Genomic DNA, 24,748 nt, shown 5'->3' with positions numbered 1-24,748 from the left:
CCCAAATCTGGGTGTGACCCCCCCAAGTGTGCCCTGTCTGGGGAGATCTTTTAGGGGTTCAAGGGGACCCCCCAAACCTCGGCTCTGTCCCTGAGGGGGGTCCTGGGGACCCGTGCAGGGAATTGGGGACGGGGGCGGGGCTTGCAATGACGGCCACGCCCCATTATGCAAATGAAGATATACCACGTGTTATAGCCACGCCTCTTTATGTAAATAAAGATATACCGTTAGAGCCCCGCCCCGTTATGCAAATACAGAGTTTAACCACGCCCATTTAATACAAACACATGTGCCATGTGTTGTAGCCACGCCCCTTTATGCAAATGAGAATGTCGTTTGTTATGGCCACGCCCCTTTATGCAAATATAGAGGCGGTACCTTCACGCCGCTCGCTGATTGGTGGGGCAGGTCACGTGGCTTCCCGGAAGCGGCGCCGCCGCTCGGCGGGCCCCGGACCCCTCAGCCCGGCCCGGAGCCCCCGGAACCCCCGGAACCTCCGGACCCCTCAGCCCGGCCCGGAGCCCCCGGAACCCCCGGAACCTCCGAACCCCTCAGCCCGGCCCGGAGCCCCCGGAACCCCCGGACCCCTCAGCCCGGCCCGGAGCCCCCGGAACCCCCGGAACCTCCGGACCCCTCAGCCCGGCCCGGAGCCCCCGGAACCCCCGGACCCCTCAGCCCGGCCCGGAGCCCCCGGAACCTCCGGACCCCTCAGCCCGGCCCGGAGCCCCCGGAACCCCCGGACCCCTCAGCCCGGCCCAGAGCCCCCGGATTCCCCTGATCCCCAGGATCTCCTGGAGCTCCCCGATCCCCCGAACCCCCGGTCCCCCGGATCCCCGCGATGGCGGAGGGCGGCCCGCGGCGGTTGCGGCCCTGGCTGCTGGCGCAGCTGCAGAGCGGCCGCTTCCCGGGGCTGCAATGGGACGATGCGACCCGAACGGCGCTGAGGATCCCCTGGGCCCACGGCGGGCGGAGCGGGGCCAAGGAGAGCGCGGGGGCGGCGCTGTGCAAGGTGAGAACTGTGCCAGGTGAGGGGGGGACAGTGCCAGGTGAGGGGTGGGACAGTGCCAGGTGAGGGGTGGGGCTGGGCAAGGTGAGGGGGGGACAGTGCCAGGTGAGGGGTGGGACAGTGCCAGGTGAGGGGTGGGGCTGGGCAAGGTGAGGGGGGGACAGTGCCAGGTGAGGGGGGGACAGTGCCAGGTGAGGGGGAGACAGTGCCAGGTGAGGGGTGGGACAGTGCCAGGTTAGGGGGAGACAGTGCCAGGTGAGGGGTGGGACAGTGCCAGGTGAGGGGTGGGACTGTGCCAGGTGAGGGGGGGACTGTGCCAGGTGAGGGGTGGGACAGTGCAGGGTGAGGCTTTGAGGGGCGGGTCTGTCGTATGCAAATGAGGTGGGCGTGGCCACGGCAGCTCCCTGACGCTATTGGCTCTGGCAGGCGTGGGCGGAGTACAAGGGGCGGCTCCGGCCCGGGGACCCCCCCGACCCCGCGGGGTGGAAGACGCGGCTCCGCTGCGCCCTGGCCCGGAGCCCCGAGTTCCGGGAGGTGAAGAACCGGGGCCGGCTGGACGGGCCCAGCCCTTACCGGGTGTACCGGCTGCTGCCCGCCCGCGGTGAGGGACGAACGGGGCGGGGGAGGCAAAGGGGGGACACCGGCCATGGGGGGGACACAGCGAGTGTGGGGGTGGAGGGACCAAATTCGGGGGACGCACAGGAATTGGGGTGAGGGGGATGAATTTTGGGGGTATCATGGTGGGAGGGGACTGGGTGAGGGGGCAGAGGGGAACCCCCAAACCGGGAGGGGTCTGAGTGGGGCAGGGTGTTGGGGCTGGGGGTACCCGAAAATGGGGACGGCGAGGATGGGGGAACAGAAACAGAGGAGCTCCAAGGGAAGGGGGGCCGGGGGGGCTCAGACACCAAATCAATCTCAGTGCCCCATCCCAACAGAGCCGAAGCCCCCCAAGGGCCGGCAGAGCCAGAAGGAGGCGGGGCTGAACCCCGCGGAGCCCCTCCCACCGACCCCACCCCCTGAGACCCCAGAGGGGAGCCAGGATGACGAAGACCCCGGTGAGAGTGGGGGGAGTTGGGGGGCAGTCATTGGGACCGGGGGACAATTCTGGGGCTGGGGTGGCCCTGGGGGTGTGGCAACGGGGCGTGGCTGTTGCCTGACTCCACCCCTTCAGCCGAGGCCCCGCCCCCGGAAGTGCTGCCCCTGCAAATCGAGGTGGAGAGCACCGAGCCCCTCCCCCCTGCAGACGGTAAGCCCCGCCCCCAAGGGGAGGAGCCACCCCAGCCAATCACCAGCTGAGTCCAACCTGGCCCCGCCCCCAGTGTGGCCCTGCTGTCCCTCCTGCCACCACCCCTGACCACACCCCAAGCCCCGCCCCCAGCCCTGACCCCACCCAGTCTTGGCTCCGCCCCCAAAAACCTCCACCTGTGCCACACCCCCAGCCATGACCCCACCTCCCAAACTTTGGCTCCACCCCCACACTCCCTTGGCCCCGCCCCCGCTATGACCCCGCCCCTTTCCCCTGGCGCCCCCTGCAGGTGACTCTGCGCTGCTGCTGCGCCTGCGCCGTGGCCCCGTCCTGGCCTGGGAGGGGGCGCTGCCTCCCGGCGAGTACCTGCTCAGTCCTCCGGGCCGCCAGGGGGCGCCGCCGCCGCTGCCGCGCCTGGTGCTTCCGGCGGGGGCGGAGCTGGGCCGGGGGCTCCTGCTCAGCAGCGCCCCCCGCGGGCTGTTCCTGCGCATGCGCCCCGGGGACGGCCCCGCCCCCGGTACCGTGCGGGGCCCGCACGCGCCGCACGGGCCGCTCCAGCAGGGGGAGCTGCTGCAGCCGTTCGATGCGGAGCGCTTCCGGAAAGGTGAGACTAACTTCCGGGAGGGGGAGGCCAACTTCCGGGGGCGGGAGATATCAACTTCCGGGAAGGGGAGGCCAACTTCCGGGGGCGGGTCAGACCAACTTCCAGAGGCGGGAGATATCAACTTCCGGAGGGGGAGGCCAACTTCCTGGGGCGGGAGATATCAACTTCCGGAGGGGGAGGCCAACTTCCGGGGTCCGGGAGTGACCAAATAACGGGGGGGAGACCAAAATAACGAGAGGGGGGAACAGACCAAAACTCGCGGGGAAAGGGGGGAACACGGGAAGGACCAAAACACCCGGAGGGGGAGGGGACAGACCCCAAATACTGGGGGGAAAAATTTGGGCAGGGGGGACAGAGTCACAACCTGGGTGCGGGCGGGGAGGAGACCCCAAATCCCGTGGGATGGCGGAAGAGAAACCCCGAAATCTTGGGAGTGGGAGGGAAGGATTGCCCCTCCCCCCCCCCAAATCCCCTCCCCCCTGGCTGACCTCGCCCTTCCCCTCCCCCTCCCCCCAGAGCTGGAGCTGCACCGGGCCGGGCTGGGCCCCCGCCCCCCCCACCGGGTGACGCTGGAGCTGGGACCCCCCGACCGGGCCCGCCAGGGCAGGGGGCTGCTGCTGGAGGTGGGGGGGAGCCGGGATTGGGGGGGGGGGGGGGGCTGTGGGGGGGTGGGGAGGGGGTTTAGGGGCACGAGGAGGGATTTGGGGGGGGGAAATGAGGGGGTTCAGTTGTTTTTTTTCTCTCTCTCCCCTCCCCCCAGCTGGAACAAGCCTTTGCCCAGCGGCTCCTGGACGCCCTGGAGATCCCCCCGGACCCCTCGGGGACCCCCCCGGGGCAATAAAAGCCGAATTTGGGGTCAGGAGAGGTCACGGTGTCCCCTCTGCCCCTCCCCCCCCGTGTCATTGTCACTCAGAGAGGGGCTGGGGGCACCCGAAGGGGGAGGGGGACCCCAAAACCAGGGCAGCCCAAATTTGTACAAACGGAATTTATTGGGGAGGGGCACGGAGGGGGCCCCCAGTGCTTCAGTCGTCCTTGAGACCCCCGAACACCGAGGCCGGGACCTGCTTCTGCTCCAGCTGCACCTCTGGGGGGAAAAGGGGGGTCAGGGACCCCAATCCCAGTGTCCCCCCTCCCCAGTCCCAGTGTCCACCCCGAAATCCCAGTGTCCACCCAATCCCAGTGTCCCCCCTCCCCAATTCCAGCGTCCACCCCGAAATCCCAGTGCCCCCCCAATACCCAGTGTCCCCATTCCCAGTGTCCCCCTCCCAATCCCAGTGCCCCCCCAATCCGTGTCCTCTCCCCATTCCCAGTGTCCCCAGTCCCAGTGTCCCCCCCAGTCCCGGTGTCCCCCCAGTCCATTCCCAGTGTCCCCAATCCCAGTGTCCTCCCATTCCCAGTGTCCCCCCCTGTCCCCCCAGTCCATCCCGGTGTCCCCCCCTGTCCCCCCAGTCCACCCCGGTGTCCCCCGGTGTCCCCCCAGTCCACCCCGGTGTCCCCCGGTACCGTCGGGTTCGTCGCCGTCGTCGTCGCCCAGGTCGATCTCCTCGGGGTTTCCCTGCTGGGACAGGGAGGGCTCTGCCCCCGGGGGGGCCTCGGCCCTGCAGCCCCCGATCAGCGCCCAGGGACCCTCCAGGGACCCCCAAACGGCACCCAGGGACCCCCATCAGCACCCAGGGACCCCCAAACAGCACCCAGGGACCCCCAAACGGCACCCAGGGACCCCCAAACGGCACCCAGGGACCACCCAGAGACTCCCAAACAGCACCCAGAGACCCTCCAGGGACCACCCACACAGCACCCAGAGACCCCCCAAAACACACCCAGGGACCCCCAGACAGCACCCAGAGACCCCCAAAACACACCCAGGGACCCCCAGACAGCACCCAGAGACTCCCATCAGCACCCACCCATGGTGAGGGGAACTCGGGGGTGTGACTGGGTGAGGTGGGCGTGGCAGTGGGCGTGGCTGGGTGAGGTGGGTGTGGCCATGGGCATGGCTCTGGCCCTGGGCGTGGCTGGGCGTGGGTGTGGCAGTGGGTGTGGCTGGCAGCAGGCATGGCAGGGTGGGACAGTGGGCGTGGCTGAGATGGGTGTGGCAGTGAGGTGGGTGTGGCAGTGGGTGTGTCCGTGTGAGGTGGGTGTGTCGGTGGGCGTGGTCACTCACCTGACGAACAGCACCTGCTGGGCGGGGCGGGGCGTGTCCCGCTGGGCCTCGGCCGCCAGCGCCTCTGCTCGCTGCTCCAGCAGCTTCATCTCATCCAGGCCACTCTGCCCCGGGGCCAGGTCTGACACTGCCCCAGCACGGCCATCAGGGGGGCTCGGGACCCCCCATGGCCACCGGGATCCCCCCAGGGCCACTGGGACCCCCCCATGGCCACCGGGATCCCCCCAGGGCCACTGGGACCCCCCCAGGGCCACCGGGATCTCCCATGAGCCCCTGAACCCCCCCATGGCCACCTGAACACCCCCATGGCCACCGGGACCCCCCCATGGCCACCTGAACACCCCCATGGCCACCGGGATCCCCCCACGGTCCCCTGAACCCTCCAGGGCCACCAGGATCCCCCCATGGCCACCTGAACACCCTCATGGCTCCTGGGACCCCCCAAAGGCACCTGGGACCCCCAGGATCCCCCCAGGACCCCCCAGGATCCCCCCATGGCCCCCTCAACTCTCCCAGGATCCCCCAATGGCCACCGGGATCCCCCCATGGCTGCACCCCCTCCCCTGTGCCCTCACCTGAGCCCTGCCCTGTGCCATCACCTGTACCCCCTCACCTGTACCCCCTCCCCCATGCCCTGCCCATGTCTCACCTGTGCCCCCTCACCTGTGCCTTCCCCCATGTCTCACCTGTGCCCCCTCACCTGTGCCTTCCCCCATGTCTCACCTGTGCCCATCACCTGTACCCCACTCACTTGTACCCCCTCTCCCATGCCCTGCCTGTGTCTCACCTGTGCCCTTCCCATTGTCCTCCCCCATGTCTCACCTGTACCCTCTCACCTATGCCCATCACCTGTACCCCACTCACCTCTACCGTCTCATCTGTGCCCTCTGCCGTGCCCTCCCCCGTCTCACCTGTGCCCTCCCACCTGTGCCCCTCCCCGTGTTTCCCCTGTGCCCTCCCCGTGTCTCACCTGTGCCCTCCCTTGTGCCCTCCCCATGTTTCTCCTGTGCCCTCCCCGTGTCTCACCTGTGCCCTCCCCGTGTCTCACCTGTGCCGGTGGCGCTGCCGGACACCTTGAGCATTTGGGAGGCCATGAAGTTCACCTGGGTGTTGTAGGTGGCCTGCACGCTGCGTTTGATGCGCAGCATCTCCCGGATCGTGTCCTCGTTCCCGTGCCGGATCTCAAACTCCTTCCACGTCTGCCAGAACGCGCCCGTGATCTGGGGGACACGGGGGGACACGCTCAGGGACACGGGGACACACGGGGGACACGGGGGACATGGTCAGGGACACGGGGACACACGGGGGACACGGGGACACAACGGGGGACACGGGGACACATGGGGGACACGGGGGGACACGCTCAGGGACACGGGGACACAACGGGGGACACGCTCAGGGACACGGGGACACGGTTAGGGACAGGGGGGACACAACGGGGGACACGGGGACACGCGGGGGACACGGTCAGGGACATGGGGACAGCGTCAGGGACACGAGGACAGGGTGGGGACAGCACGGACAGCGTCAGGGACAGGGGGACAGCCTGGGGACACCCCTGGCCAGGTGCCACCTCAGCTGAGGGTCACAGACTGGGGAGCAGTGGGTGCCCGCAGTGCCTCCCAGTCCGTCCCAGTGCTCCCAGTCTCATCCTGGGGTCACAGATCTGGGAACAGTGGGTGCCCCAGTCCTTCCCAGTGTCCTCCCAGTCCCTCCCAGTGCTCCCAGTCTCACCCTGGGGTCACAGATCTGTGAGCAGTGGGTGCCCCAGTCCCTCCCAGTCCCTCCCAGTCCGTCCCAGTGCTCCCAGTCTCACCCTGGGGTCGCAGATCTGTGAGCAGTAGGTGTAGATGGCTCGGGCCCGATCCACCTCTCCCAGTTTGCACTCCATGTCAGCGAAGCGCAGGCAAAGCTCCCGCGCCGCGTCATCCCCCAGCACCTGCGGCCACAGCGACGTCACCTGTGCCCACCTGCGCCCCCTCAGTGCCCTCCTGTGCCCATCTGTGCCCCCAGTGCCCACCTGTGCCCGCAGTGCTCATCTGTGTCTACCTGGACCCATCTGCACCCACCTGTGCCCCCCCCGTGCCCCCAGTGCCCACCTGTGTCCATCTGTGCCCCCACTGCCCATCTGTGCCCCCAGTGCTCACCTGCCCCCCCCCCCAGTGCCCACCTGTGTCCATCTGCACCCACCTGTGGCCCCGGATGCCCCCAGTGCCCTCCCATGTCCCCAGTGCACACCAGTGCCCACCTGTGCCCCCAATGCCCACCTGTGCCCCCAGTGCTCACCTGTGCCCCCAATGCTCACCTGTGCCCCCAATGCTCACCTGTGCCCCACTGGCACCCCCCAGCCCGGCACCCACGTGAAGCCCCCGTGTCCCTGTGAGCCCTCTCTGCCCTTGTCACCCCCAGGTGTCCCCCAGGTGTCTCTGGTGTCCCCATTCTCCCCAGTGTCCCCAGTGTCCCCATTGTCCCCAATGTCCCCAATGTCCCCATGTCCCCACTGCCCCCATTACCCCCACTGTCCCCACTGTCCCCCCTGTCCCCATGTCCCCACTGTCCCCACTGTCCCCCTGTCCCCACCTCGATGGCTCTCTGGTAGATGGGCCGTGTGTGGGTGACCCCGAAGAGCTCTGGGTACCCCTCAGTGTCCCCATTGTCCCCACTGCCCCCAATGTCCCCATTGTCCCCAGTGTCCCCCGTCCCCATTGTCCCCACTGCTCCCGTTGTCCCCATTGTCCCCCCTGTCCCCCCTGTCCCCCTGTCCCCACCTCGATGGCTCTCTGGTAGATGGGCCGTGTGTGGGTGACCCCGAAGAGCTCCGCGGCGCGCCGGATGTAGATGTGGAACATGTCACTCTGCTGGGCCGGGGGCACGGCCCGCGTGCCACGCTCGTACACGGCCATGGCCCGGCGGGCCAGCCCGAACTGCTCCTCCAGACGGGCATAGAGCAGGTAAATGGCTGTGGGGACACAGACACGGCTGTGGGGACACGGACAGGGACACGGGGACACGGACATGGGGACAGGGACATGGGGACAGCTGTGGGGACACGGACACGGACATGGGGACAGGGACACGGGGACAGGGACATGGCCCGGCGGGCCAGCCCGAACTGCTCCTCCAGACGGGCATAGAGCAGGTAAATGGCTGTGGGGACACGGACACGGCTGTGGGGACACGGACACGGGGACAGGGACATGGGGACAGGGACAGGGTGAGGGAACAGGGACAGGCTGTGGGGACACAGCTGAGGGGACAAGTGACAGGGCTATAGGGACAGGGGACAGGCTGAGGAGACAGGGCTGAGGAAACAGGGACAAGCTGAGGGGACAGGGACATGGGGACACAGCTGAGGGCACAGAGACAGGGACATGGGGACACAGCTGTGGGCACAGGGACAGGCTGAGGGGACACAGCTGAGGGGACAGGGATGGGCTGAGGGGACAAGTGACAGGGCTATAGGGACAGGGACACAGCTGAGGGCACAGAGACAGGGACATGGGGACACAGCTGTGGGCACAGGGACAGGCTGAGGGGACACAGCTGAGGGGACAGGGACGGGCTGAGGGGACAAGTGACAGGGCTATAGGGACAGGGACAGGCTGAGGGGACACAGCTGAGGGGACAGGGACAGGGACAGGAAGTCCCCTGGTACCACTGGGAGCTGAGCTAAGTCCCCACACAGGGACCCTGGCACTGGGGACACCGATGTCACCAACGCACCTGGGCACACCTGGGCACCCTGTGCCCAAATGGGCACCTGTACCCCCCACATCCCCCCCGTCCCGTGTGTCCCCAAATGTCCCGTGTCCCCCAGTGTCCCCCCGTGTCCTCCCGTGTCCCCAATGTCCCCCCAGTGTCCCCGTGTCCCTACTCTTGGCGTGTTGGGGGGGACACCCGTCCAGGGCCTGCTCGAAGAGGTCCCGGGCCCGCTCCAGCTTCCGGCCGCCATAACGGGCCACGAACTTGGACAGGTACGTGAGCCACAGGTCCCCCACGTGTGGCCACCGGAACAGGGCAATGCCACGCTCGTAGGCCTGTGGGGACACGGGGACAGGGACACGGGGACAGGGACACAGTGTCACACCCATAGGCCTGCAGGGACACCGTTCTGAGCCACACGGTCACTGTGGTGTCCCCAACAGCCACCTCGGGTGTCCCCAGCACCTCCCGGGGTGTCCCCAGCACCTCCCGGGGTGTCCCAGCCAACCCCTCCAACCACGGGGTGTCCCCATCCCCTCTCTGGCTGTCCCCAACCCCTCTGGGTGTCCCCATCCCCTCTCTGGGTGTCCCCAACCCCTCTGGGTGTCCCCAACTGCTCCCCTGGACACCCCCAGCCCCCTGCTGTGCCGGGCTGTCCCTGCAGTGTCCCTGGGTGTCTCTGCAGTGTCCCCAGGTGTCCCTGCAGTGTCCCCAGGTGTCCCAGGTGTCCCAGGTGTCACCTTGAAGCTGTCCTCGAAGCGCCCGTGCTCCTCCAGCAGCAGGGCGTAGTTGATGACGATCTGGGGGGTGGCGATGCGCAGGTCCAGGATGCGCTCGTACACTGCCCGGGTGGACTGGGGACAGCACGGGGACAGCACGGGGACAGCACGGGGACAGCACGGGGACAGGGATGGGGACAGCACGGGGACAGCACGGGGACAGCACGGGGACAGCACGGGGACAGGGATGGGGACAGCATGGGGACAGCATGGGGACAGCACAGGGACAGCACGGGGACACGGATGGGGACAGCACGGGGACAGCACGGGGACAGCACGGGGACAGGGATGGGGACAGGGATGGGGACAGGGATGGGGACAGGGATAGGGACAGGACAGGGACGGGGACAGGATGGGGACACGGATGGGGACAGCATGGGGACAGCACGGGGACAGCACGGGGACACGTATGGGGACACGGATGGGGACACGGATGGGGACAGGGATGGGGACAGGGATGGGGACAGGGATGGGGACAGGACAGGGACGGGGACAGGATGGGGACACGGAGAGGGTGACAGGGATGGGAACAGGGACAGGGACACAGGGATGGGGACAGGGACGGGATGGGGACAGAACAGGGACACAAGGACAAGGACACAGGGATGGGGACAGGGACAGAGGAATAGAAACAGGGAACAGGGACACGGGGATGGGGACAGGGACAGAGGGATGGAAACAGGGAACAGGGACACGGGGACGGGGACGGGGACAGGGACACGGGGACGGGGACACGGGGACACAAAGGTCAGAGCCACCCCCAGCACACCCCGGACACGAGGGGACCAAAGAGGACACGAGTGTCCATGGGGGAATGGGGCACACGGATGTCCCCCACACCCACCCCAATGTCCCCAGGTGTCCTCAATGCCCACCCAGGTGTCCCCCAGGTGTCCCCCACACCCACCCCAATGTCCCCAGGTGTCCTCAATGCCCACCCAGGTGTCCCCCAGGTGTCTTCCAGGTGTCCCTCACGCCCACCTCGATGTCCCAAGGTGTCTCCCACATTCCCAGAAGTGTCCCCCATGTCCACCCCGATGTCTCCAGGTGTCCCCCACGCCCAACCCAACATCCCCAGGTGTCCTCCAGGTGTCCCCCATGCCCACCCTCTTGTCCCCAGGTGTCCCCCATGCCCATCCTGCTGTCCCCAGGTGTCCCTCAGGTGTCTCCAAGGTGTCCCCCATGACCATCCTGCTGTCCCCAGGTGTCCTCAATGCCCACCCCAATGTCCCCCGGATGTCCTCAGGTCTCCCCCACGCCCACCCCAATGTCCCCAGGTGTCCTCCATGTCCACCTCAATGCCCCCATGTCCACCCTGATGTCACCAGGTGTCCCCCAGGTGTCCCCCATGCCCATCCTGCTGTCCCCAGGTGTCCTCAATGCCCACCCCAATGTCCCCAGGTGTCCTCCAGGTGTTCTCACGTGTCCCCCAGCTGTCCCTCATGCCCACCTCGATGTCCCCCAGGTGTCCTGAACATTCCCAGAGTGTCCCCCACGCCCACCCCAATGTCCCCAGGTGTCCCCCAGGTGTCCCCCACGCCCACCCTGATGTCCCCAGGTGTCCCCCAGGTGTGCCCAGGTGTGCCCAGGTGTGCCCAGGTGCCCACCTGGAAGGTGCCCAGGCTCTCCTCCAGGTCGGCCAGCATGGACCACACCTTGAGGGATTTGTAGAGCCGGTTCTGCACGGGCTCGGAGCTGTCGAAGTACTCGGCGCGCTTGGCCGGGAGAGCCGTGGCTTTCTGGGGGAAAAAAAGGCAAAAATGGGAAAAAAGGATCACCAGAACTGCCCAAAAACCACAAAATATCACCAAAACGCCACAAAATATCCCCAAAACACCATAAAATATCCCCAAAACACCCCAGAACATCCCCAAAACACCACAAAACACCCCAAAACACCACAAAATATCCCCAAAACACCACAAAATATCCCCAAAACATCCCCAAAACCCACAAAATATCCCTCAAACACCCCAAAATATCCCCAAAACACCCCAGAACATCCCCAAAACACCACAAAATATCCCCAAAACAACACAAAACAACACAAAGCAGCCCCCAAACACCCCCAAAACCCACAAAACACTCCTAAAATGCCCCAAAACACAACAAAACATCCCCAAAACACCCCAGAACATCCCCAAAACACCACAAAAACCCCCAAAACACCACAAAATATCCCCAAAACACCGCAAAATAACCCCAAAACCCACAAAATAGACTCAAAACACCCCAGAACATCCCCAAAACATCACAAAACACCCCAAAACACCACAAAATATCCCCAAAACACCACAAAATATCCCCAAAACACCACAAAAACCCCCCAAACACTCCTAAAACGCCCCAAAAATACAACAAAACATCCCCAAAACACAACAAAACATCCCCAAAATGCCCCAGAACCCACAAAACACCACAAAATATCCCCAAAACACCCCAAAACCAGGCCAAAAACACCCCCAAAACCCCCCAAACCCCCCTAAAACACCCCAGAACATCCCCAAAACGACACAAAACGTCCCCCAAACACCCCAGAACCCGCAAAACATCCCCAAAACGCTCCAAAAACCCACAAAACGCCCCTAAAGCACCACAAAATCCATAAAATATCCCATAAAATGCCACAAAACCACCCCAAAACCCACAAAACATCTCCAAAACACCTCAAAACACACAAAAACGACCCAAAACTCACCAGGCAACCCAAAAACCCACAAAACCCCACAGAACATCACAAAATCCCCGGAAAATTCCCCCAAGACACCCCAAAAGCCACGAGGCACCCCAAAATACTCCCAAACCCCACAAGACACCCCAAAAAACAACAAAACCCCCCAAAACACCCCCAAAACACCCCAGAACCCACAAAATATCCCACAAAATACACCAAAAACCCACAAAAGACCCCAATACCCCACAAAATGGCCACAGAACACCCCAAAACCCCACAGGACACCCCAAAACACCCCAAAACCCACAAGGCAACCCAAAAAAACCCACAAAACCCCACAAAATAACCCCAATACCCAGAAAACATCCCCAAAACACCTCAAAACACCCCAAAAACCACAAAGCAACCCAAAAAAACCACAAAATCCCAGAAAACATCACAAAACCCCCAAATCCCCATAAAACTCTCCCAAAACACCCCCCAAAACCCCACAAAACCTCACAAAATACCCCCAAAACACCTCAAAACACACAAAACCACCCCAAAACCCCACAAAACATCCCCAAAACCCCACAAGACATCCCAAAACAGCCCCAAAACACACGAGGCACCCCAAAAAACAACGAAACCCCGCAAGACACCCCAAAACACCCCCACAAAAACCCACAAAAACCCCCCAAACCCCACAAAACACCCCAAAACAGGCCAAAAACACCCCCAAAAAACACAAAACACCCCCAAAACACCACAAAACGTCCCCCAAACACCCCAAAAACCCACAAAACACCCCCAAAACCCACAAAATATCCCACAAAACGCACAAAAACACCCCAAAACCCCACAAAACTCCCCAAAATCTTCCCCAAACCCCCCAAAACCCCAGCACAGATCCCAGCCCTGATGTCCCCCCTTGGGGGTTCCCACTGTCCCCACCCCCCCCGTTTTTGGGGTTCTCCCCATTTTTGGGGCTGTCAGTTTTTGGAATTCCCATTTTTGGGGTCACCCAATATTTCAAGGTTCTCCCCATATTTGGGGTCCTCAGTTTTTGGAACTCCTGTTTTTGAGGTTCCCCCATTTTTGGGGTTCTCCCCATTTTGGGGCGTCCTATTTTGGGGGTTTCTCACCATTTGGGGTGTCCTGGTTTGGGGTCCCCCCGTTTCTGGGGTCCCCCCGTTTTGGGTTCCCCTCGTTTTTGGAGTTTCCTGCCATTTAGGTTCCCCCCATTTTTGGGGTCCCCCTGTTTTTGAGGTTCCCCATTTTTGGAGTGCTCTGGTTTTGGGTCCCCCCCATTTTTAAGGTGCCCCGTTTTTGGGATCCCCCCGTTTTTAGGTTCCCCCCATTTCTGGTTTCCCCCATTTTAGGGTACCCTCGTTTTTGGGTTCCCCCTGTTTTTGGGTCCCCCCGTTTCTAGGGTTCCCCTATTTTAGGGTTCCCCCGTTTCTGGGATGCCCCCGTTTTTGGGTTCCCCCCATTTCTGGGTCCCCCCGTTTTTAGGGTTCCCCCATTTTAGGGTCCCCCCGCTTTTGAGTCCCCCCGTTTTAGGCTTCCCAGTTTTTGGGTACCCCCCGTTTTTGGGTACCCCCAATTTCTGGATCCCCCTATTTTTAGGGTTCCCCCATTTTAGAGTTCCCCCTTTTTGGGTTCCCCCAGTTTTTAGGGTTCCCCAGTTTTTAGGGTCCCCCCGTTTTTAGGGTTCCTCCGTTTTAGGGTTCCCCCATTTTAGGGTCCCCCCGTTTTAGGGTCCCCCCGTTTTAGGGTTCTCCAGTTTTTAGGGTCCCCCAGTTTTTAGGGTCCCCCCGTTTTAGAGTCCCCCCGTTTTAGGGTTCCCCCGTTTTACGGTCCCCCCGTTTTAGGGTCGCCCCTCACCCGCAGCACGTTCAGCGCCTCCTGGTGGCGCTGGTGGCGCAGCTCCAGCTCCCCGAACTCGCACCACACGGCGGCCAAGTCCTCAACGCGGCGGAACCGAACCCGCGTGGCCCGGGACAGGATGGACCTGGCCTGGGGACATGGGGGACATTGGGGACAGGATGGACCTGGCCTGGGGACATTGGGGACACTGGGGACAGGATGGACCTGGCCTGGGGACATTGGGGACATTGGGGACACGGGGACAGGATGGGCCTGGCCTGGGGACATTGGGGACATTGGGGACACGGGGACAGGATGGACCTGGCCTGGGGACATTGGGGACACTGGGGACAGGATGGACCTGGCCTGGGGACATTGGGGACATTGGGGACACGGGGACAGGATGGGCCTGGCCTGGGGACATTGGGGACATTGGGGACATTGGGGACAGGATGGGCCTGGCCTGGGGACATTGGGGACATTGGGGACATTGGGGACATGGGGACAGGATGGACCTGGCCTGGGGACATGGGGGACATTGGGGACAGGATGGACCTGGCCTGGGGACATTGGGGACACTGGGGACAGGATGGACCTGGCCTGGGGACATTGGGGACATTGGGGACACGGGGACAGGATGGACCTGGCCTGGGGACATTGGGGACATTGGGGACACGGGGACAGGATGGGCCTGGCCTGGGGACATTGGGGACATTGGGGACACGGGGACAGGATGGACCTGGCCTGGGGATATTGGGGACAGGATGGACCTGGCCTGGGGACACTGGGGACATTGGGGACATTGGGGACATTGGGGACATTGGGGACATGGGGACAGGATGGACCTGGCCTGGGGACATTGGGGACATTGGAGACATTGGGGACAGGATGGACCTGGCCTGGGGACATGGGGGACAGGATGGACCTGGCCTGGGGACATGGGGGACATTGGGGACACGGGGACAGGATGGACCTGGCCTGGGGACATGGGGGACATTGGGGACAGGGACAGGATGGACCTGGCCTGAGGACATTGGGGACAGGATGGACCTGGCCTGGGGACATTGGGGACATTGGGGACACGGGGACAGGATGGACCTGGCCTGGGGACATTGGGGACATTGGGGACACTGGGGACATGGGAGGGCATCAGGGGACACGGAGGGGACAGGAGGGAGCAGGCCTGGGGGGCACAGTCAGGGTCTGGGGGTGTCACTCGTGGTTTAGAGGTGTCACTCGGGGTTTGGGGGTGTCACTCGGGATTTGGGGTGTCACTGGGGTTTAGGGGTGTCACTCGGGATTTGGGGTGTCACTGGGGTTTAGGGGTGTCACTCGGGGTTTGGGGGTGTCACTCGGGGTTTGGGGGTGTCACTCATGGTTTGGGGGTGTCACTCGGAGTTTAGGGGTGTCACTCGGGGTTTTGGGGTGTCACTGGGGTTTGGGGTGTCACTCGGGGTTTTGGGGTGTCACTCGGGGTTTAGGGGTGTCCCTCGGGGTTTAGGGGTGTCACTCGGGGTTTGGGGGTGTCACTGGGGTTTTGGGGTCCCTCACATCGTCCAGCTGCCCGTTGTCCTCGTAGAATCGGGCGAAGGCCACCCAGAGCTCATGGGGGCGGCCGGTGGCGCGCTGGGGATCCACGGTGCGGACGGCCTCGGTGAACGTCTGGATGATCTGGGACAGGGGGGACCGGGGGGGACAGGGGGGACAGGGGGGGACAGGGTGGGGACAGAGGGGGGACAGAGGGGGGACAGCACAGTCACTACAGTGTCACCTCCAAACCCCCCAAACCATCCACCCCCACACCCGGCCATGCTCCCCCTTAGTGTCCCCAGCCCGGGGTGTCCCCCCGTGTCCCCACCCTGGGGTGTCCCCTCACCTTGTCGGGCTGTCCCTGGTGCAGTGCCACCCTCTTGTGCCACTCGTGCACGTTGTGGGGGTTCTGTCTCAGCAGGACGCTGTTGAGCAGCAGCGGCCGCCGCGCCATGAGGCGCTCGAAACGAGCCAGGCGCAGCTCCAGCTCCACCTCCTCTGCGGGGACACGGGGACACGGGGTCAGGGGACACGGGGACACGGGGACAGGGGACAGGGGACACGGGGACAGGGGACACGGGGACACAGGGGACACGGGGACACCGCGGGGACAGCGCCATGAGGCGCTCGAAACGAGTCAGGCGCAGCTCCAGCTCCACCTCCTCTGCGGGGACACGGGGACAGGGGACATGGGGACACGGGGACACAGGGACAGAGGGGTCAGAGGGGTCAGGGGACACGGGGACAGAGGGGTCAGAGGGGTCAGGGGACACGGGGACAGGGGACATGGGGTCAGGGGACACGGGGGTCACAGGGGTGAGGGGACACAGGGGTCACAGGGAGCAGGGGAAACAGGGGACATGGAGTCAGGGGACATGGGGACACAGGGTGAGGGGACATGGGGACACAGGGGACACGGGGACATGGGGACACAGGGTGAGGGGACATGGGGACAGGGAACATGGGGACACGGGGACACAGGGGACATGGGGACACGGGGCGCTCCCTGTCTTTGAGGTGCCCGGTTTTGGGATTCCCCCCGTTTTTGGGGCCCCCCCCCCCGTTTTTGGGGTCCCCCCCCTCACCGTCCTGGCCCCGTCCCAGCTGTGCCTGCGTGTCCAGCAGGGCCCCGATGACGCTCTCCTCGAAACGGGCGTAGCTGTCAAAGACCTGCGTGAAATCCCGCACGGTCATCACGGTCTGCACGGCCTCCTCGTACACATCCCGGGCCTGGAACGGGATAAAACCGGGATTAACGGGGTCAAACCGGGATTAACGGGGTCTGCACGGCCTCCTCGTACACATCCCGGGCCTGGAACGGGATAAAACCGGGATTAACGGGGTCTGCACGGCCTCCTCGTACACATCCCGGGCCTGCAACGGGGTAAAACCGGGATTAACGGGGTAAAACCGGGATTAACGGGGTCTGCACGGCCTCCTCGTACACATCCCGGGCCTGCAACGGGGTAAAACCGGGATTAACGGGGTAAAACCGGGATTAACGGGGTCTGCACGGCCTCCTCGTACACATCCCGGGCCTGCAACGGCATAAAACCGGGATTAACGAGATAAAACCGGGATTAACGGGGTCTGCACGGCCTCCTCGTACACATCCCGGGCCTGCAACGGGATAAAACCGGGATTAACGGGGTCTGCACGGCCTCCTCGTACACATCCCGGGCCTGCAACGGGGTAAAACCGGGATTAACGGGATAAAACCGGGATTAACGGGGTCTGCACGGCCTCCTCGTACACATCCCGGGCCTGCAACGAGATAAAACCGGGATTAACGGGGTAAAACCGGGATTAACGGGGTCTGCACGGCCTCCTCGTACACATCCCGGGCCTGGAACGGGGTAAAACCGGGATTAACGGGATAAAACCGGGATTAACGGGGTCTGCACGGCCTCCTCGTACACATCCCGGGCCTGGAACGGGGTAAACGGGGACAACGCACAGGAAATGTCACAGGGGAGGTGACAATGCTCAGGAGATGTCACAGGGGAGGTGACAATGCTCAGGAGATGTCACAGCTCTGAGGCATCGCGGACAGGGACAGTGGTGGCCCAATGAGGGGGGTGGGGGGTGGCCATGGGAGGGGTTGGGGACAGGGAACGGGGTTGTGGTAGCCCTGGGTGGTGACAGGGACAGGGCTGGCTGTCCCTCCCAGGGGTGTCTGTCTGTCCCTCCTATGAGTGTCTGTCCCTCCCGTGGGTGTCTGTCTGTCCCTCCCGTGGGTGTCTGTCTGTCCCTCCCGTGGGTCTCAGCCCCTCCCGTGGGTGTCTGTCTGTCCCTCCCATGGGTCTCAGCCCCTCCCGTGGGTGTCTGTCTGTCCCTCCCATGAGTGTCTGTCCCTCCCATGGGTCTCAGTCTCTCCCATGGGTGTCTGTCTGTCCCTCCCGTGGGTCTCAGCCCCTCCCGGGGGTGTCTGTCTGTCCCTCCCGTGGGTGTCTGTCTGTCCCTCCCATGGGTCTCAGCCCCTCCCGTGGGTGTCTGTCTGTCCCTCCCGTGGGTCTCAGCCCCTCCCGGGGGTGTCGCCCCCTCGGGGACAGCAGTGTCACCTTCTCCAGGTGGCCGCAGCGCACGTAGCAATCGGCCAGGGCCCCCCAGAGCCGGCCCCGCTGGTCCGTGAAGCGCGTGAGGCCCCCCCGGATGATCCCCCCGGCGTCCAGGGAGCGCACACGGTCCGGGTGCTGGGAGAGCAGCTCGCACAGCTCCTGCCACAGCTGGGGAAACGGGGGGTGAGAGATCCTAAATCCACCCCAAAACCATCCCAAAACCATCCCCGGGGTGCTGGGAGAGCAGCTCGCACAGCTCCTGCCACAGCTGGGGAAACGGGGGGTTAGGGACCCCAAAAACACCCCAAAATCACCCCAAAATCACCCCAGAATCACCCAAAATTACCCCGAATCCAGCCCAAATCCACCCCAAAATCACCCAAATCCACCCCAAATCCACCCCGGGGTGCTGGGACAGCTCCTGCCACAGCTGGGGAATAGGGGGGGGGGTTTAGGGACCCCAAAACTGCCCCGAGACCCCAAAGTATCCCCCCGTGCCCCTTGTTCCCTCCCAGCCCCTTCCACTGACCCACACAGGTGTCCCCAGGTGAACCCAAGTATCCCCCAGGTGCCCAGGACACCCCCAGGTGTGTCCAGGTACGCTGCCAGCCATCCCACAGGTGCCCCCACATGTGTCCTGTACCCCCCCAGGTGCCCTGTGCTCCCCCAGGTGTCTCCAGGTGCCTCCCAGGTGCCCTCTAGTCCCCCCAGGTATCCCCCAGGTGTCTCCCCAGGTGCCCTGTACACACCAAAGGCTCCCCCAAGTATCCCCCAGGTGCCCACCCAGGTGCCCTGTGCCCCCCCCAAGTATTCCCCACGTGCCCACCCAGGTGCCCTGGACACCCCCAGGCGTCTCCAGGTACCCTGCCAGCCGTCCCACAGGTGGCCACCCAGGTGCTCTGTACCTCCCCAGGTGCCCCCAGGTGTCTCCAGGTACTGCCCCAGATGCCCCCACCTGTGCACTGTACACCCCCAGGTACCCCCACAGGTGCCTTGTGCCCCTCCACGTGCCTCTCCAGGTGTTCCCAGGTGCCCACCCAGGTGCCCTGTACCCCCCCCAGTGCCCTGTGCCCCCAGGAGCCCTTCCAGGTGTCCCCAGGTGCCCCCCCAGGTGACCTGAACCCCCCCCCAGGTGCCCTGTGCCCCCCCAGGTGCCCCCTGCAGGTGTCCCCAAGTGCCCTGTGCCCCCACCAGGTGTCCCGTACCCCCCCAGGAGCCCCTCCAGATGTCCCCAGGTACCCCCCCAGGTGCCCCGCACCCTCCCAGGAGCCCCTCCAGGTGTTCCCAGGTGTCCCCCCAGGTGCTCACCTGGTAGTTGGACTTGCCCTGGCGGGACACGAAGCGCTCGTCGTTCACCAGGCGGGCCAGGACCTGAGCGGCCTCGTCCAGGCGGCCCACGGAGCGCAGGTAAGACACGTACTGCTCTGCCTCCTCAGGACACAGCTGGGGACAATGGCACCTGAGTGTCACCTGAGTGTCACCTGAGTGTCACCTGAACCCCCACCGACTGCTCTGCCTCCTCAGGACACAGCTGGGGACAATGGCACCTGAGTGTCACCTGAGTGTCACCTGAGTGTCACCTGAACCCCCACGGACTGCTCTGCCTCCTCAGGACACAGCTGGGGACAATGGCACCTGAGTGTCACCTGAGTGTCACCTGAACCCCCACGGACTTCTCTGCTTCCTCAGGAGCACATGCCCCCAGGTGTGCCCAGGTGTGTACCCAGGTGTGTACCCAGGTGTGCCCAGGTGTGCACCCAGGTGTGTGCCCAGCTGTGCCCAGGTGCCCCCGTACCTTGAGGAAGCGGCGGAAGATGCGGAGGGCGGTCTCGGGCAGAGGGTACCTGTGTGAGTGTGTGCCCAGGTGTGTGCCCAGGTGTGTGCCCAGGTGCCCCCATACCTTGAGGAAGCGGTGGAAGACGCGCACGGCGGTCTCGGGCAGGGAGTACCTGTGTGACTGTGTGCCCAGGTGTGTGCTCGTGCCCCCAGGTGTGCCCAGGTGTGTGCTCAGGTGTGTGCCCATTCCCCCAGGTGTGCCCAGGTGTGCCCAGGTGCCCCCGTACCTTGAGGAACCGTCGGAAGACGCGCACGGCGGTCTCGGGCAGGGGGTGACTGTGTGAGTGTGTGCCCAGGTGTGTGCTCATGCCACCAGGTGTGCCCAGGTGTGTGCCCAGGTGTGTGTTCATGCCCTCAGGTGTGCCCAGGTGCCCCCAGGTGTCCCCGTACCTTGAGGAAGCGTCGGAAGACGCGCACGGCGGTCTCAGGCAGGGGGTGACTGTGTGAGTGTGTGCCCAGGTGTGTGCCCAGGTGTGTGCCCATTCCCCCAGGTGTACCCAGGTGTGCCCAGGTGTGTGCCCAGGTGTCCCCGTACCTTGAGGAACCGTCGGAAGACGCGCACGGCGGTCTCGGGCAGGGGGTGGCGCCGCACGAAGCTCAGGTAGGGCGGCCACAGGCGGCGGTGCTGGGTGATGGGCAGCGCCCGCAGAGCGCGGTCAAACGTGCGGCGAGTGCGAGTGACCCGGCCCTGCTCGGCCAGGAACTGACAGTAATCCAGCCAGATCCGCGGCATCTGGGGACATTGGGGACACCGAGGGGACATTGGGGACACTGAGGGGACAGTGGGGACACAGTGACCCGGCCCTGCTCGGCCAGGAACTGACAGTAATCCAGCCAGATCCGCGGCATCTGGGGACATTGGGGACACCGAGGGGACACTGAGGGGACATGGGGACACAGTGACCCGGCCCTGCTCGGCCAGGAACTGACAGTAATCCAGCCAGATCCGCGGCATCTGGGGACATTGGGGACACCGAGGGGACACTGAGGGGACAGTGGGGACACAGTGACCCGGCCCTGCTCGGCCAGGAACTGACAGTAATCCAGCCAGATCCGCGGCATCTGGGGACACGGGGACATTGGGGACACTGAGGGGACATTGGGGACATTGGGGACACTGAGGGGACACTGAGGGGACACAGTGACCCGGCCCTGCTCGGCCAGGAACTGACAGTAATCCAGCCAGATCCGCGGCATCTGGGGACATTGGGGACACCGAGGGGACACTGAGGGGACAGTGGGGACACAGTGACCCGGCCCTGCTCGGCCAGGAACTGACAGTAATCCAGCCAGATCCGCGGCATCTGGGGACATTGGGGACATTGGGGACATTGGGGACACCGAGGGGACATTGGGGACACTGAGGGGACATTGGGGACACAGTGACCCGGCCCTGCTCGGCCAGGAACTGACAGTAATCCAGCCAGATCCGCGGCATCTGGGGACTTGGGGACATTGGGGACACTGAGGGGACACTGGGGACACAGTGACCCGGCCCTGCTCGGCCAGGAACTGACAGTAATCCAGCCAGATCCGCGGCATCTGGGGACACGGGGACATTGGGGACACTGAGGGGACATGGGGACACAGTGACCCGGCCCTGCTCGGCCAGGAACTGACAGTAATCCAGCCAGATCCGCGGCATCTGGGGACATGGGGACATTGGGGACACTGAGGGGACACTGGGGACACTGAGGGGACACTGAGGGGACCCTGGGGACATTGGGGGATACCGAGGGGACACTGGGGGACGTGGTGGATGTCCCCATGCCCTGTGTCCCCTCTGTGCCCATCACCTGTGTCCCATGTCCCACCTGTGTCTCCATGCCCTCTGTCCCCTCTGTGTCCCCAACACCTCCCTGTCCCATGTCCCGTTCATGTCCCCGTGTCCCACTCGTGTCCCCCCACGCCCTGCCCACCCCCTTGTCCCCGTGTCCCCCCACCCCCATGTCCCTGTGTCCCCCAATGTCCCCAGTGTCCCCCCACGCCTTCCCCAGCCCCGTGTCCCAATGTCCCCATGTCCCCGTGTCCCCTCACCCCCGTGTCCCCCCAATGTCCCCGTGTCCCCGTGTCCCCTCACCCCCGTGTCCCCCCAATGTCCCCGTGTCCCCGTGTCCCCTCACCCCCGTGTCCCCCCAATGTCCCCAATGTCTCCGTGTCCCCCCACGCTCTGCCCACGCCCGTGTCCCCCCATGTCCCCCGTGTCCCCCCATGTCCCCCGTGTCCCCCCATGTCCCCCGTGTCCCCCCATGTCCCCCGTGTCCCCCGTGTCCCCCCGTGTCCCCCCGTGTCCCCCATGTCCCCCGTGTCCCCCATGTCCCCCCATGTCCCCAGACCTTGTGCATGAACACCAGGGCCCTCTCGTGGACGGCGTTGGCCTCCTCGAAGGCGGGGTCCGAGGGACAGCGACCTTTGACCTGAGCCCGGCGCTGCCGCAGGTACTGATACCACAGCTTGTAACTGGGGACAGGGGACACAGCTGTCACCAGGGTGGCACTGTCACCAGGGTCACCTCTGTCACTCCTGTGACCTGTGCCAGGTACTGATACCACAGCTTGTAACTGGGGGACAGGGGACACAGCTGTCACCAGGGTGGCACTGTCACCTGTGCCAGGTACTGGTACCACAGCTTGGAACTGGGGGACAGGGGACACAGCTGTCACCAGGGTGGCACTGTCACCTGTGCCAGGTACTGGTACCACAGCTTGGAACTGGGGGACAGGGGACACAGCTGTCACCAGGGTGCCACTGTCACCCCTGGGACCTGTGCTACCCCATCACCAGTCACCTCCTGTCACCTGTGCTACCTGTGTCACTCCCACCACCTGGGCCACCCAACACCCTCTCACCTGTGTAGTCTGTGTCACTCCTGTCACCTGTGCCACCCCATCACCTGGGCCACCCCCTGTCACCCTGAGAGGACCCAGGCTGTCCCTGTCACCTACCAGGGCCCACAGGTGCTCCCTGTGTCCCCTAGGTGTGCCCAAGCGTTGCCCAGGTGGGTTCCAGGTGCCCCCCAAGCGTGCCCAGGTGAGCCCCCAAAGGTCCCTGTGCCTTCCAGGTGCACCCCAATGCCCCCAGGTGTATCCCAGGTGTACCCAGACGTATTCCCAGTGCTCCAGGTGTGCCCAGTACACCCAGGTGTATCCCAGGTGCCCCTTGGTACATTCCCAGTGCTCCCAGGTGTATCCCAGGTATGTGCAGGTGTGCCCAGGTGCATGCCAGATACCTCCAGGTGTATCCCAGGTATGTGCAGGTGTGCCCAGGTGCATGCCAGATACCTCCAGGTGTATCCCAGGTATGTGCAGGTGTGCCCAGGTGTATCCCAGGTGCCCCCCGGTGTATCCCAGGTATGTGCAGGTGTGCCGAGGTGTCCCCAGGTGCATCCCAGGTATGTGCAGGTGTGCCCAGGTGTATCCCCGGTGGCCCCAGGTGCGCTCAGGTGTGCCCAGGTGTACCCCAGGCACGCCCAGGTGTATCGCAGGTGCCCCCAGCTGTGCCCAGGCTTATCCCAGTGGCCCCCAGGTGTATCCCAGCTGTGCCCAGGTGTATCCCATGTCCCCCCAGCTGTGCCCAGGTGTATCCCAGCTGTGCCCAGGTGTATCCCATGCTCCCCCAGGTGTGCCCAGGTGTATCCCAGCTGTGCCCAGGTGTATCCCAGGTATGTGCAGGTGTGCCCAGGTGTATCCCAGCTGTGCCCAGGTGTATCCCATGTCCCCCCAGGTGTGCCCAGGTGTATCCCAGCTGTGCCCAGGTGTATCCCATGCTCCCCCAGGTGTGCCCAGGTGTCCGTACCTGCCGGGCAGCTCACGCAGGGCCCTCTCGTAGATCTGGTTGAGGCGGGGGCGGGGCCCGCGCTGCCGGGCCTGGGCGTAACGGAGCCAACCCCGCACCGAGAAAGGATTTCGGAGCAGCTCCTCCTCGTGCTGCACCTCCTCATCCTCCTGAGGGGACAATTGGGGACAGTCAGGGACAGGGGACACCTCAGGGGACACCCCAGGGGCTCCTGAACAGCTCCTCCTCGTCCTCCTGAGGGGACAATTGGGGACAGTCAGGGACGGGGGACACCTCAGGGGACACCCCAGGGGCTCCTGAACAGCTCCTCCTCGTCCTCCTGAGGGGACAACCAGGGACAGGGGACAGTCAGGGGACACCTCAGGGGACACCTCAGGGACAACTCCTCGTGCTTCACCTCCTTGTTCCCCCACAGGGACATGGGGACAGTCAGGGGATAAAGACAGGGGACAAAAACACAGTCGGGGACAGGGACAAGGAGGGGACAGAGTGCCAGCAGGAGGTGACAGGGAGGGGGGGGACAGAGATACGGGGACATGGGGACACGAGAGGGGACAGGGACACAGAAATGTGGCTGCGGGCGAGGATGGGGACAGGGACACTGGGACAGGGATGGGGACACAAGAGGGGACAGGAACACAAAATCAGTTGTGGGGCGGGACTGGGGACAGCGATAGCGGCAGGGATGGGACCGGAGGGGACAGGAGGGGACAAGGACGGGGACAAGGACGGAGACAGGAAAGGGGACAGGAGGGGACAGCCCCGCACTCACAAAGCACAGCTCGGGCCGCTCCGGGCCCGGCCCCGCTCCGGGATCCGCCACCGCTCCGGGCTCCGCTGCCGGCTCCGCTTCCGCTTCCGGCCCCGCGCCGGGCGCCGGTTCCGCCATCGCTGCCGGCTCCTGCTCCAGGCCGGGCCCCGCTCCCTCTCCTGCTACCGGCGGCTCCTCCCGCGCCGCCATCTCGGCCTCGGCCGCCGCCTTTTCCTCGCGCGCCGACCTCACTTC

The 24,748-nt window shown here is 64.6% G+C and overlaps 2 protein-coding genes and 1 long non-coding RNA gene across 5 annotated transcripts; 1 reads left to right on the top strand and 2 right to left on the bottom strand.

The window, feature by feature from the left end:
• Nucleotides 1–164: 164 nt before the first annotated feature.
• On the bottom strand, nt 165–827 carry LOC148220653 (uncharacterized). The gene is made up of 3 exons (XR_015798684.1): nt 698–827; nt 541–623; nt 165–494 (listed from the first exon to the last, which is right to left on the bottom strand). It is a non-coding gene; the product is annotated as an uncharacterized LOC148220653 (long non-coding RNA).
• On the top strand, nt 645–3,834 carry LOC106864417 (interferon regulatory factor 9-like). Of its 2 annotated transcripts, XM_088154879.1 has the most exons (7): nt 647–1,009; nt 1,433–1,607; nt 1,942–2,061; nt 2,178–2,252; nt 2,542–2,856; nt 3,373–3,479; nt 3,617–3,834. In XM_088154879.1, exons 1-7 carry the CDS (start codon nt 839–841, stop codon nt 3,695–3,697), a joined length of 1,044 nt encoding a protein of 347 aa, XP_088011005.1. In that variant the 5' UTR covers nt 647–838; the 3' UTR covers nt 3,698–3,834. The 2 variants fall into 2 exon arrangements, with proteins under 2 accessions (XP_088011006.1, XP_088011005.1); XM_088154880.1 differs by lacking the exon at nt 2,178–2,252 and having other exon boundaries at nt 645–1,009.
• Nucleotides 3,827–24,748, bottom strand: XAB2 (XPA binding protein 2). Of its 2 annotated transcripts, XM_088154877.1 has the most exons (19): nt 24,515–24,748; nt 23,743–23,891; nt 22,284–22,407; nt 20,483–20,680; nt 19,420–19,554; nt 18,115–18,279; nt 16,639–16,783; nt 15,900–16,051; nt 15,575–15,694; nt 14,042–14,173; nt 11,109–11,240; nt 9,463–9,576; nt 8,895–9,057; nt 7,789–7,979; nt 6,837–6,959; nt 6,069–6,240; nt 5,021–5,147; nt 4,360–4,454; nt 3,827–3,940 (listed from the first exon to the last, which is right to left on the bottom strand). In XM_088154877.1, exons 1-19 carry the CDS (start codon nt 24,701–24,703, stop codon nt 3,879–3,881), a joined length of 2,688 nt encoding a protein of 895 aa, XP_088011003.1. In that variant the 5' UTR covers nt 24,704–24,748; the 3' UTR covers nt 3,827–3,878. The 2 variants fall into 2 exon arrangements, with proteins under 2 accessions (XP_088011003.1, XP_088011004.1); XM_088154878.1 differs by lacking the exons at nt 22,284–22,407; nt 24,515–24,748 and having other exon boundaries at nt 23,743–23,809.

Source organism: Sturnus vulgaris, chromosome 33 (genome assembly GCF_052056855.1).
Source record: "Sturnus vulgaris isolate bStuVul1 chromosome 33, bStuVul1.hap1, whole genome shotgun sequence".
Lineage (NCBI taxonomy): Eukaryota > Metazoa > Chordata > Aves > Passeriformes > Sturnidae > Sturnus > Sturnus vulgaris.
Note: the sequence above shows the minus strand (reverse complement) of the source record. Positions and strands in the feature narration are given on the sequence as shown.

What these genes read in the sequence shown, in the direction of transcription:
- XAB2 (XM_088154877.1), bottom strand. Translation starts at nt 24,703, where the DNA reads ATGGCGGCGCGGGAGGAGCCGCCGGTAGCAGGAGAGGGAGCGGGGCCC. An exon ending in TCTTCCGACGGTTCCTCAAG is followed by an intron (nt 19,555 to 20,482) that starts GTACGGGGACAC and finishes CATTGTCCCCAG; the next exon opens with CTGTGTCCTGAGGAGGCAGA. An exon ending in ACCAGGGACAGCCCGACAAG is followed by an intron (nt 15,695 to 15,899) that starts GTGAGGGGACAC and finishes CCCCTGTCCCAG; the next exon opens with ATCATCCAGACGTTCACCGA.
- LOC106864417 (XM_088154879.1), top strand. Translation starts at nt 839, where the DNA reads ATGGCGGAGGGCGGCCCGCGGCGGTTGCGGCCCTGGCTGCTGGCGCAG. An exon ending in CCGGCTGCTGCCCGCCCGCG is followed by an intron (nt 1,608 to 1,941) that starts GTGAGGGACGAA and finishes CCATCCCAACAG; the next exon opens with AGCCGAAGCCCCCCAAGGGC. An exon ending in GCAGGGGGCTGCTGCTGGAG is followed by an intron (nt 3,480 to 3,616) that starts GTGGGGGGGAGC and finishes CCCTCCCCCCAG; the next exon opens with CTGGAACAAGCCTTTGCCCA.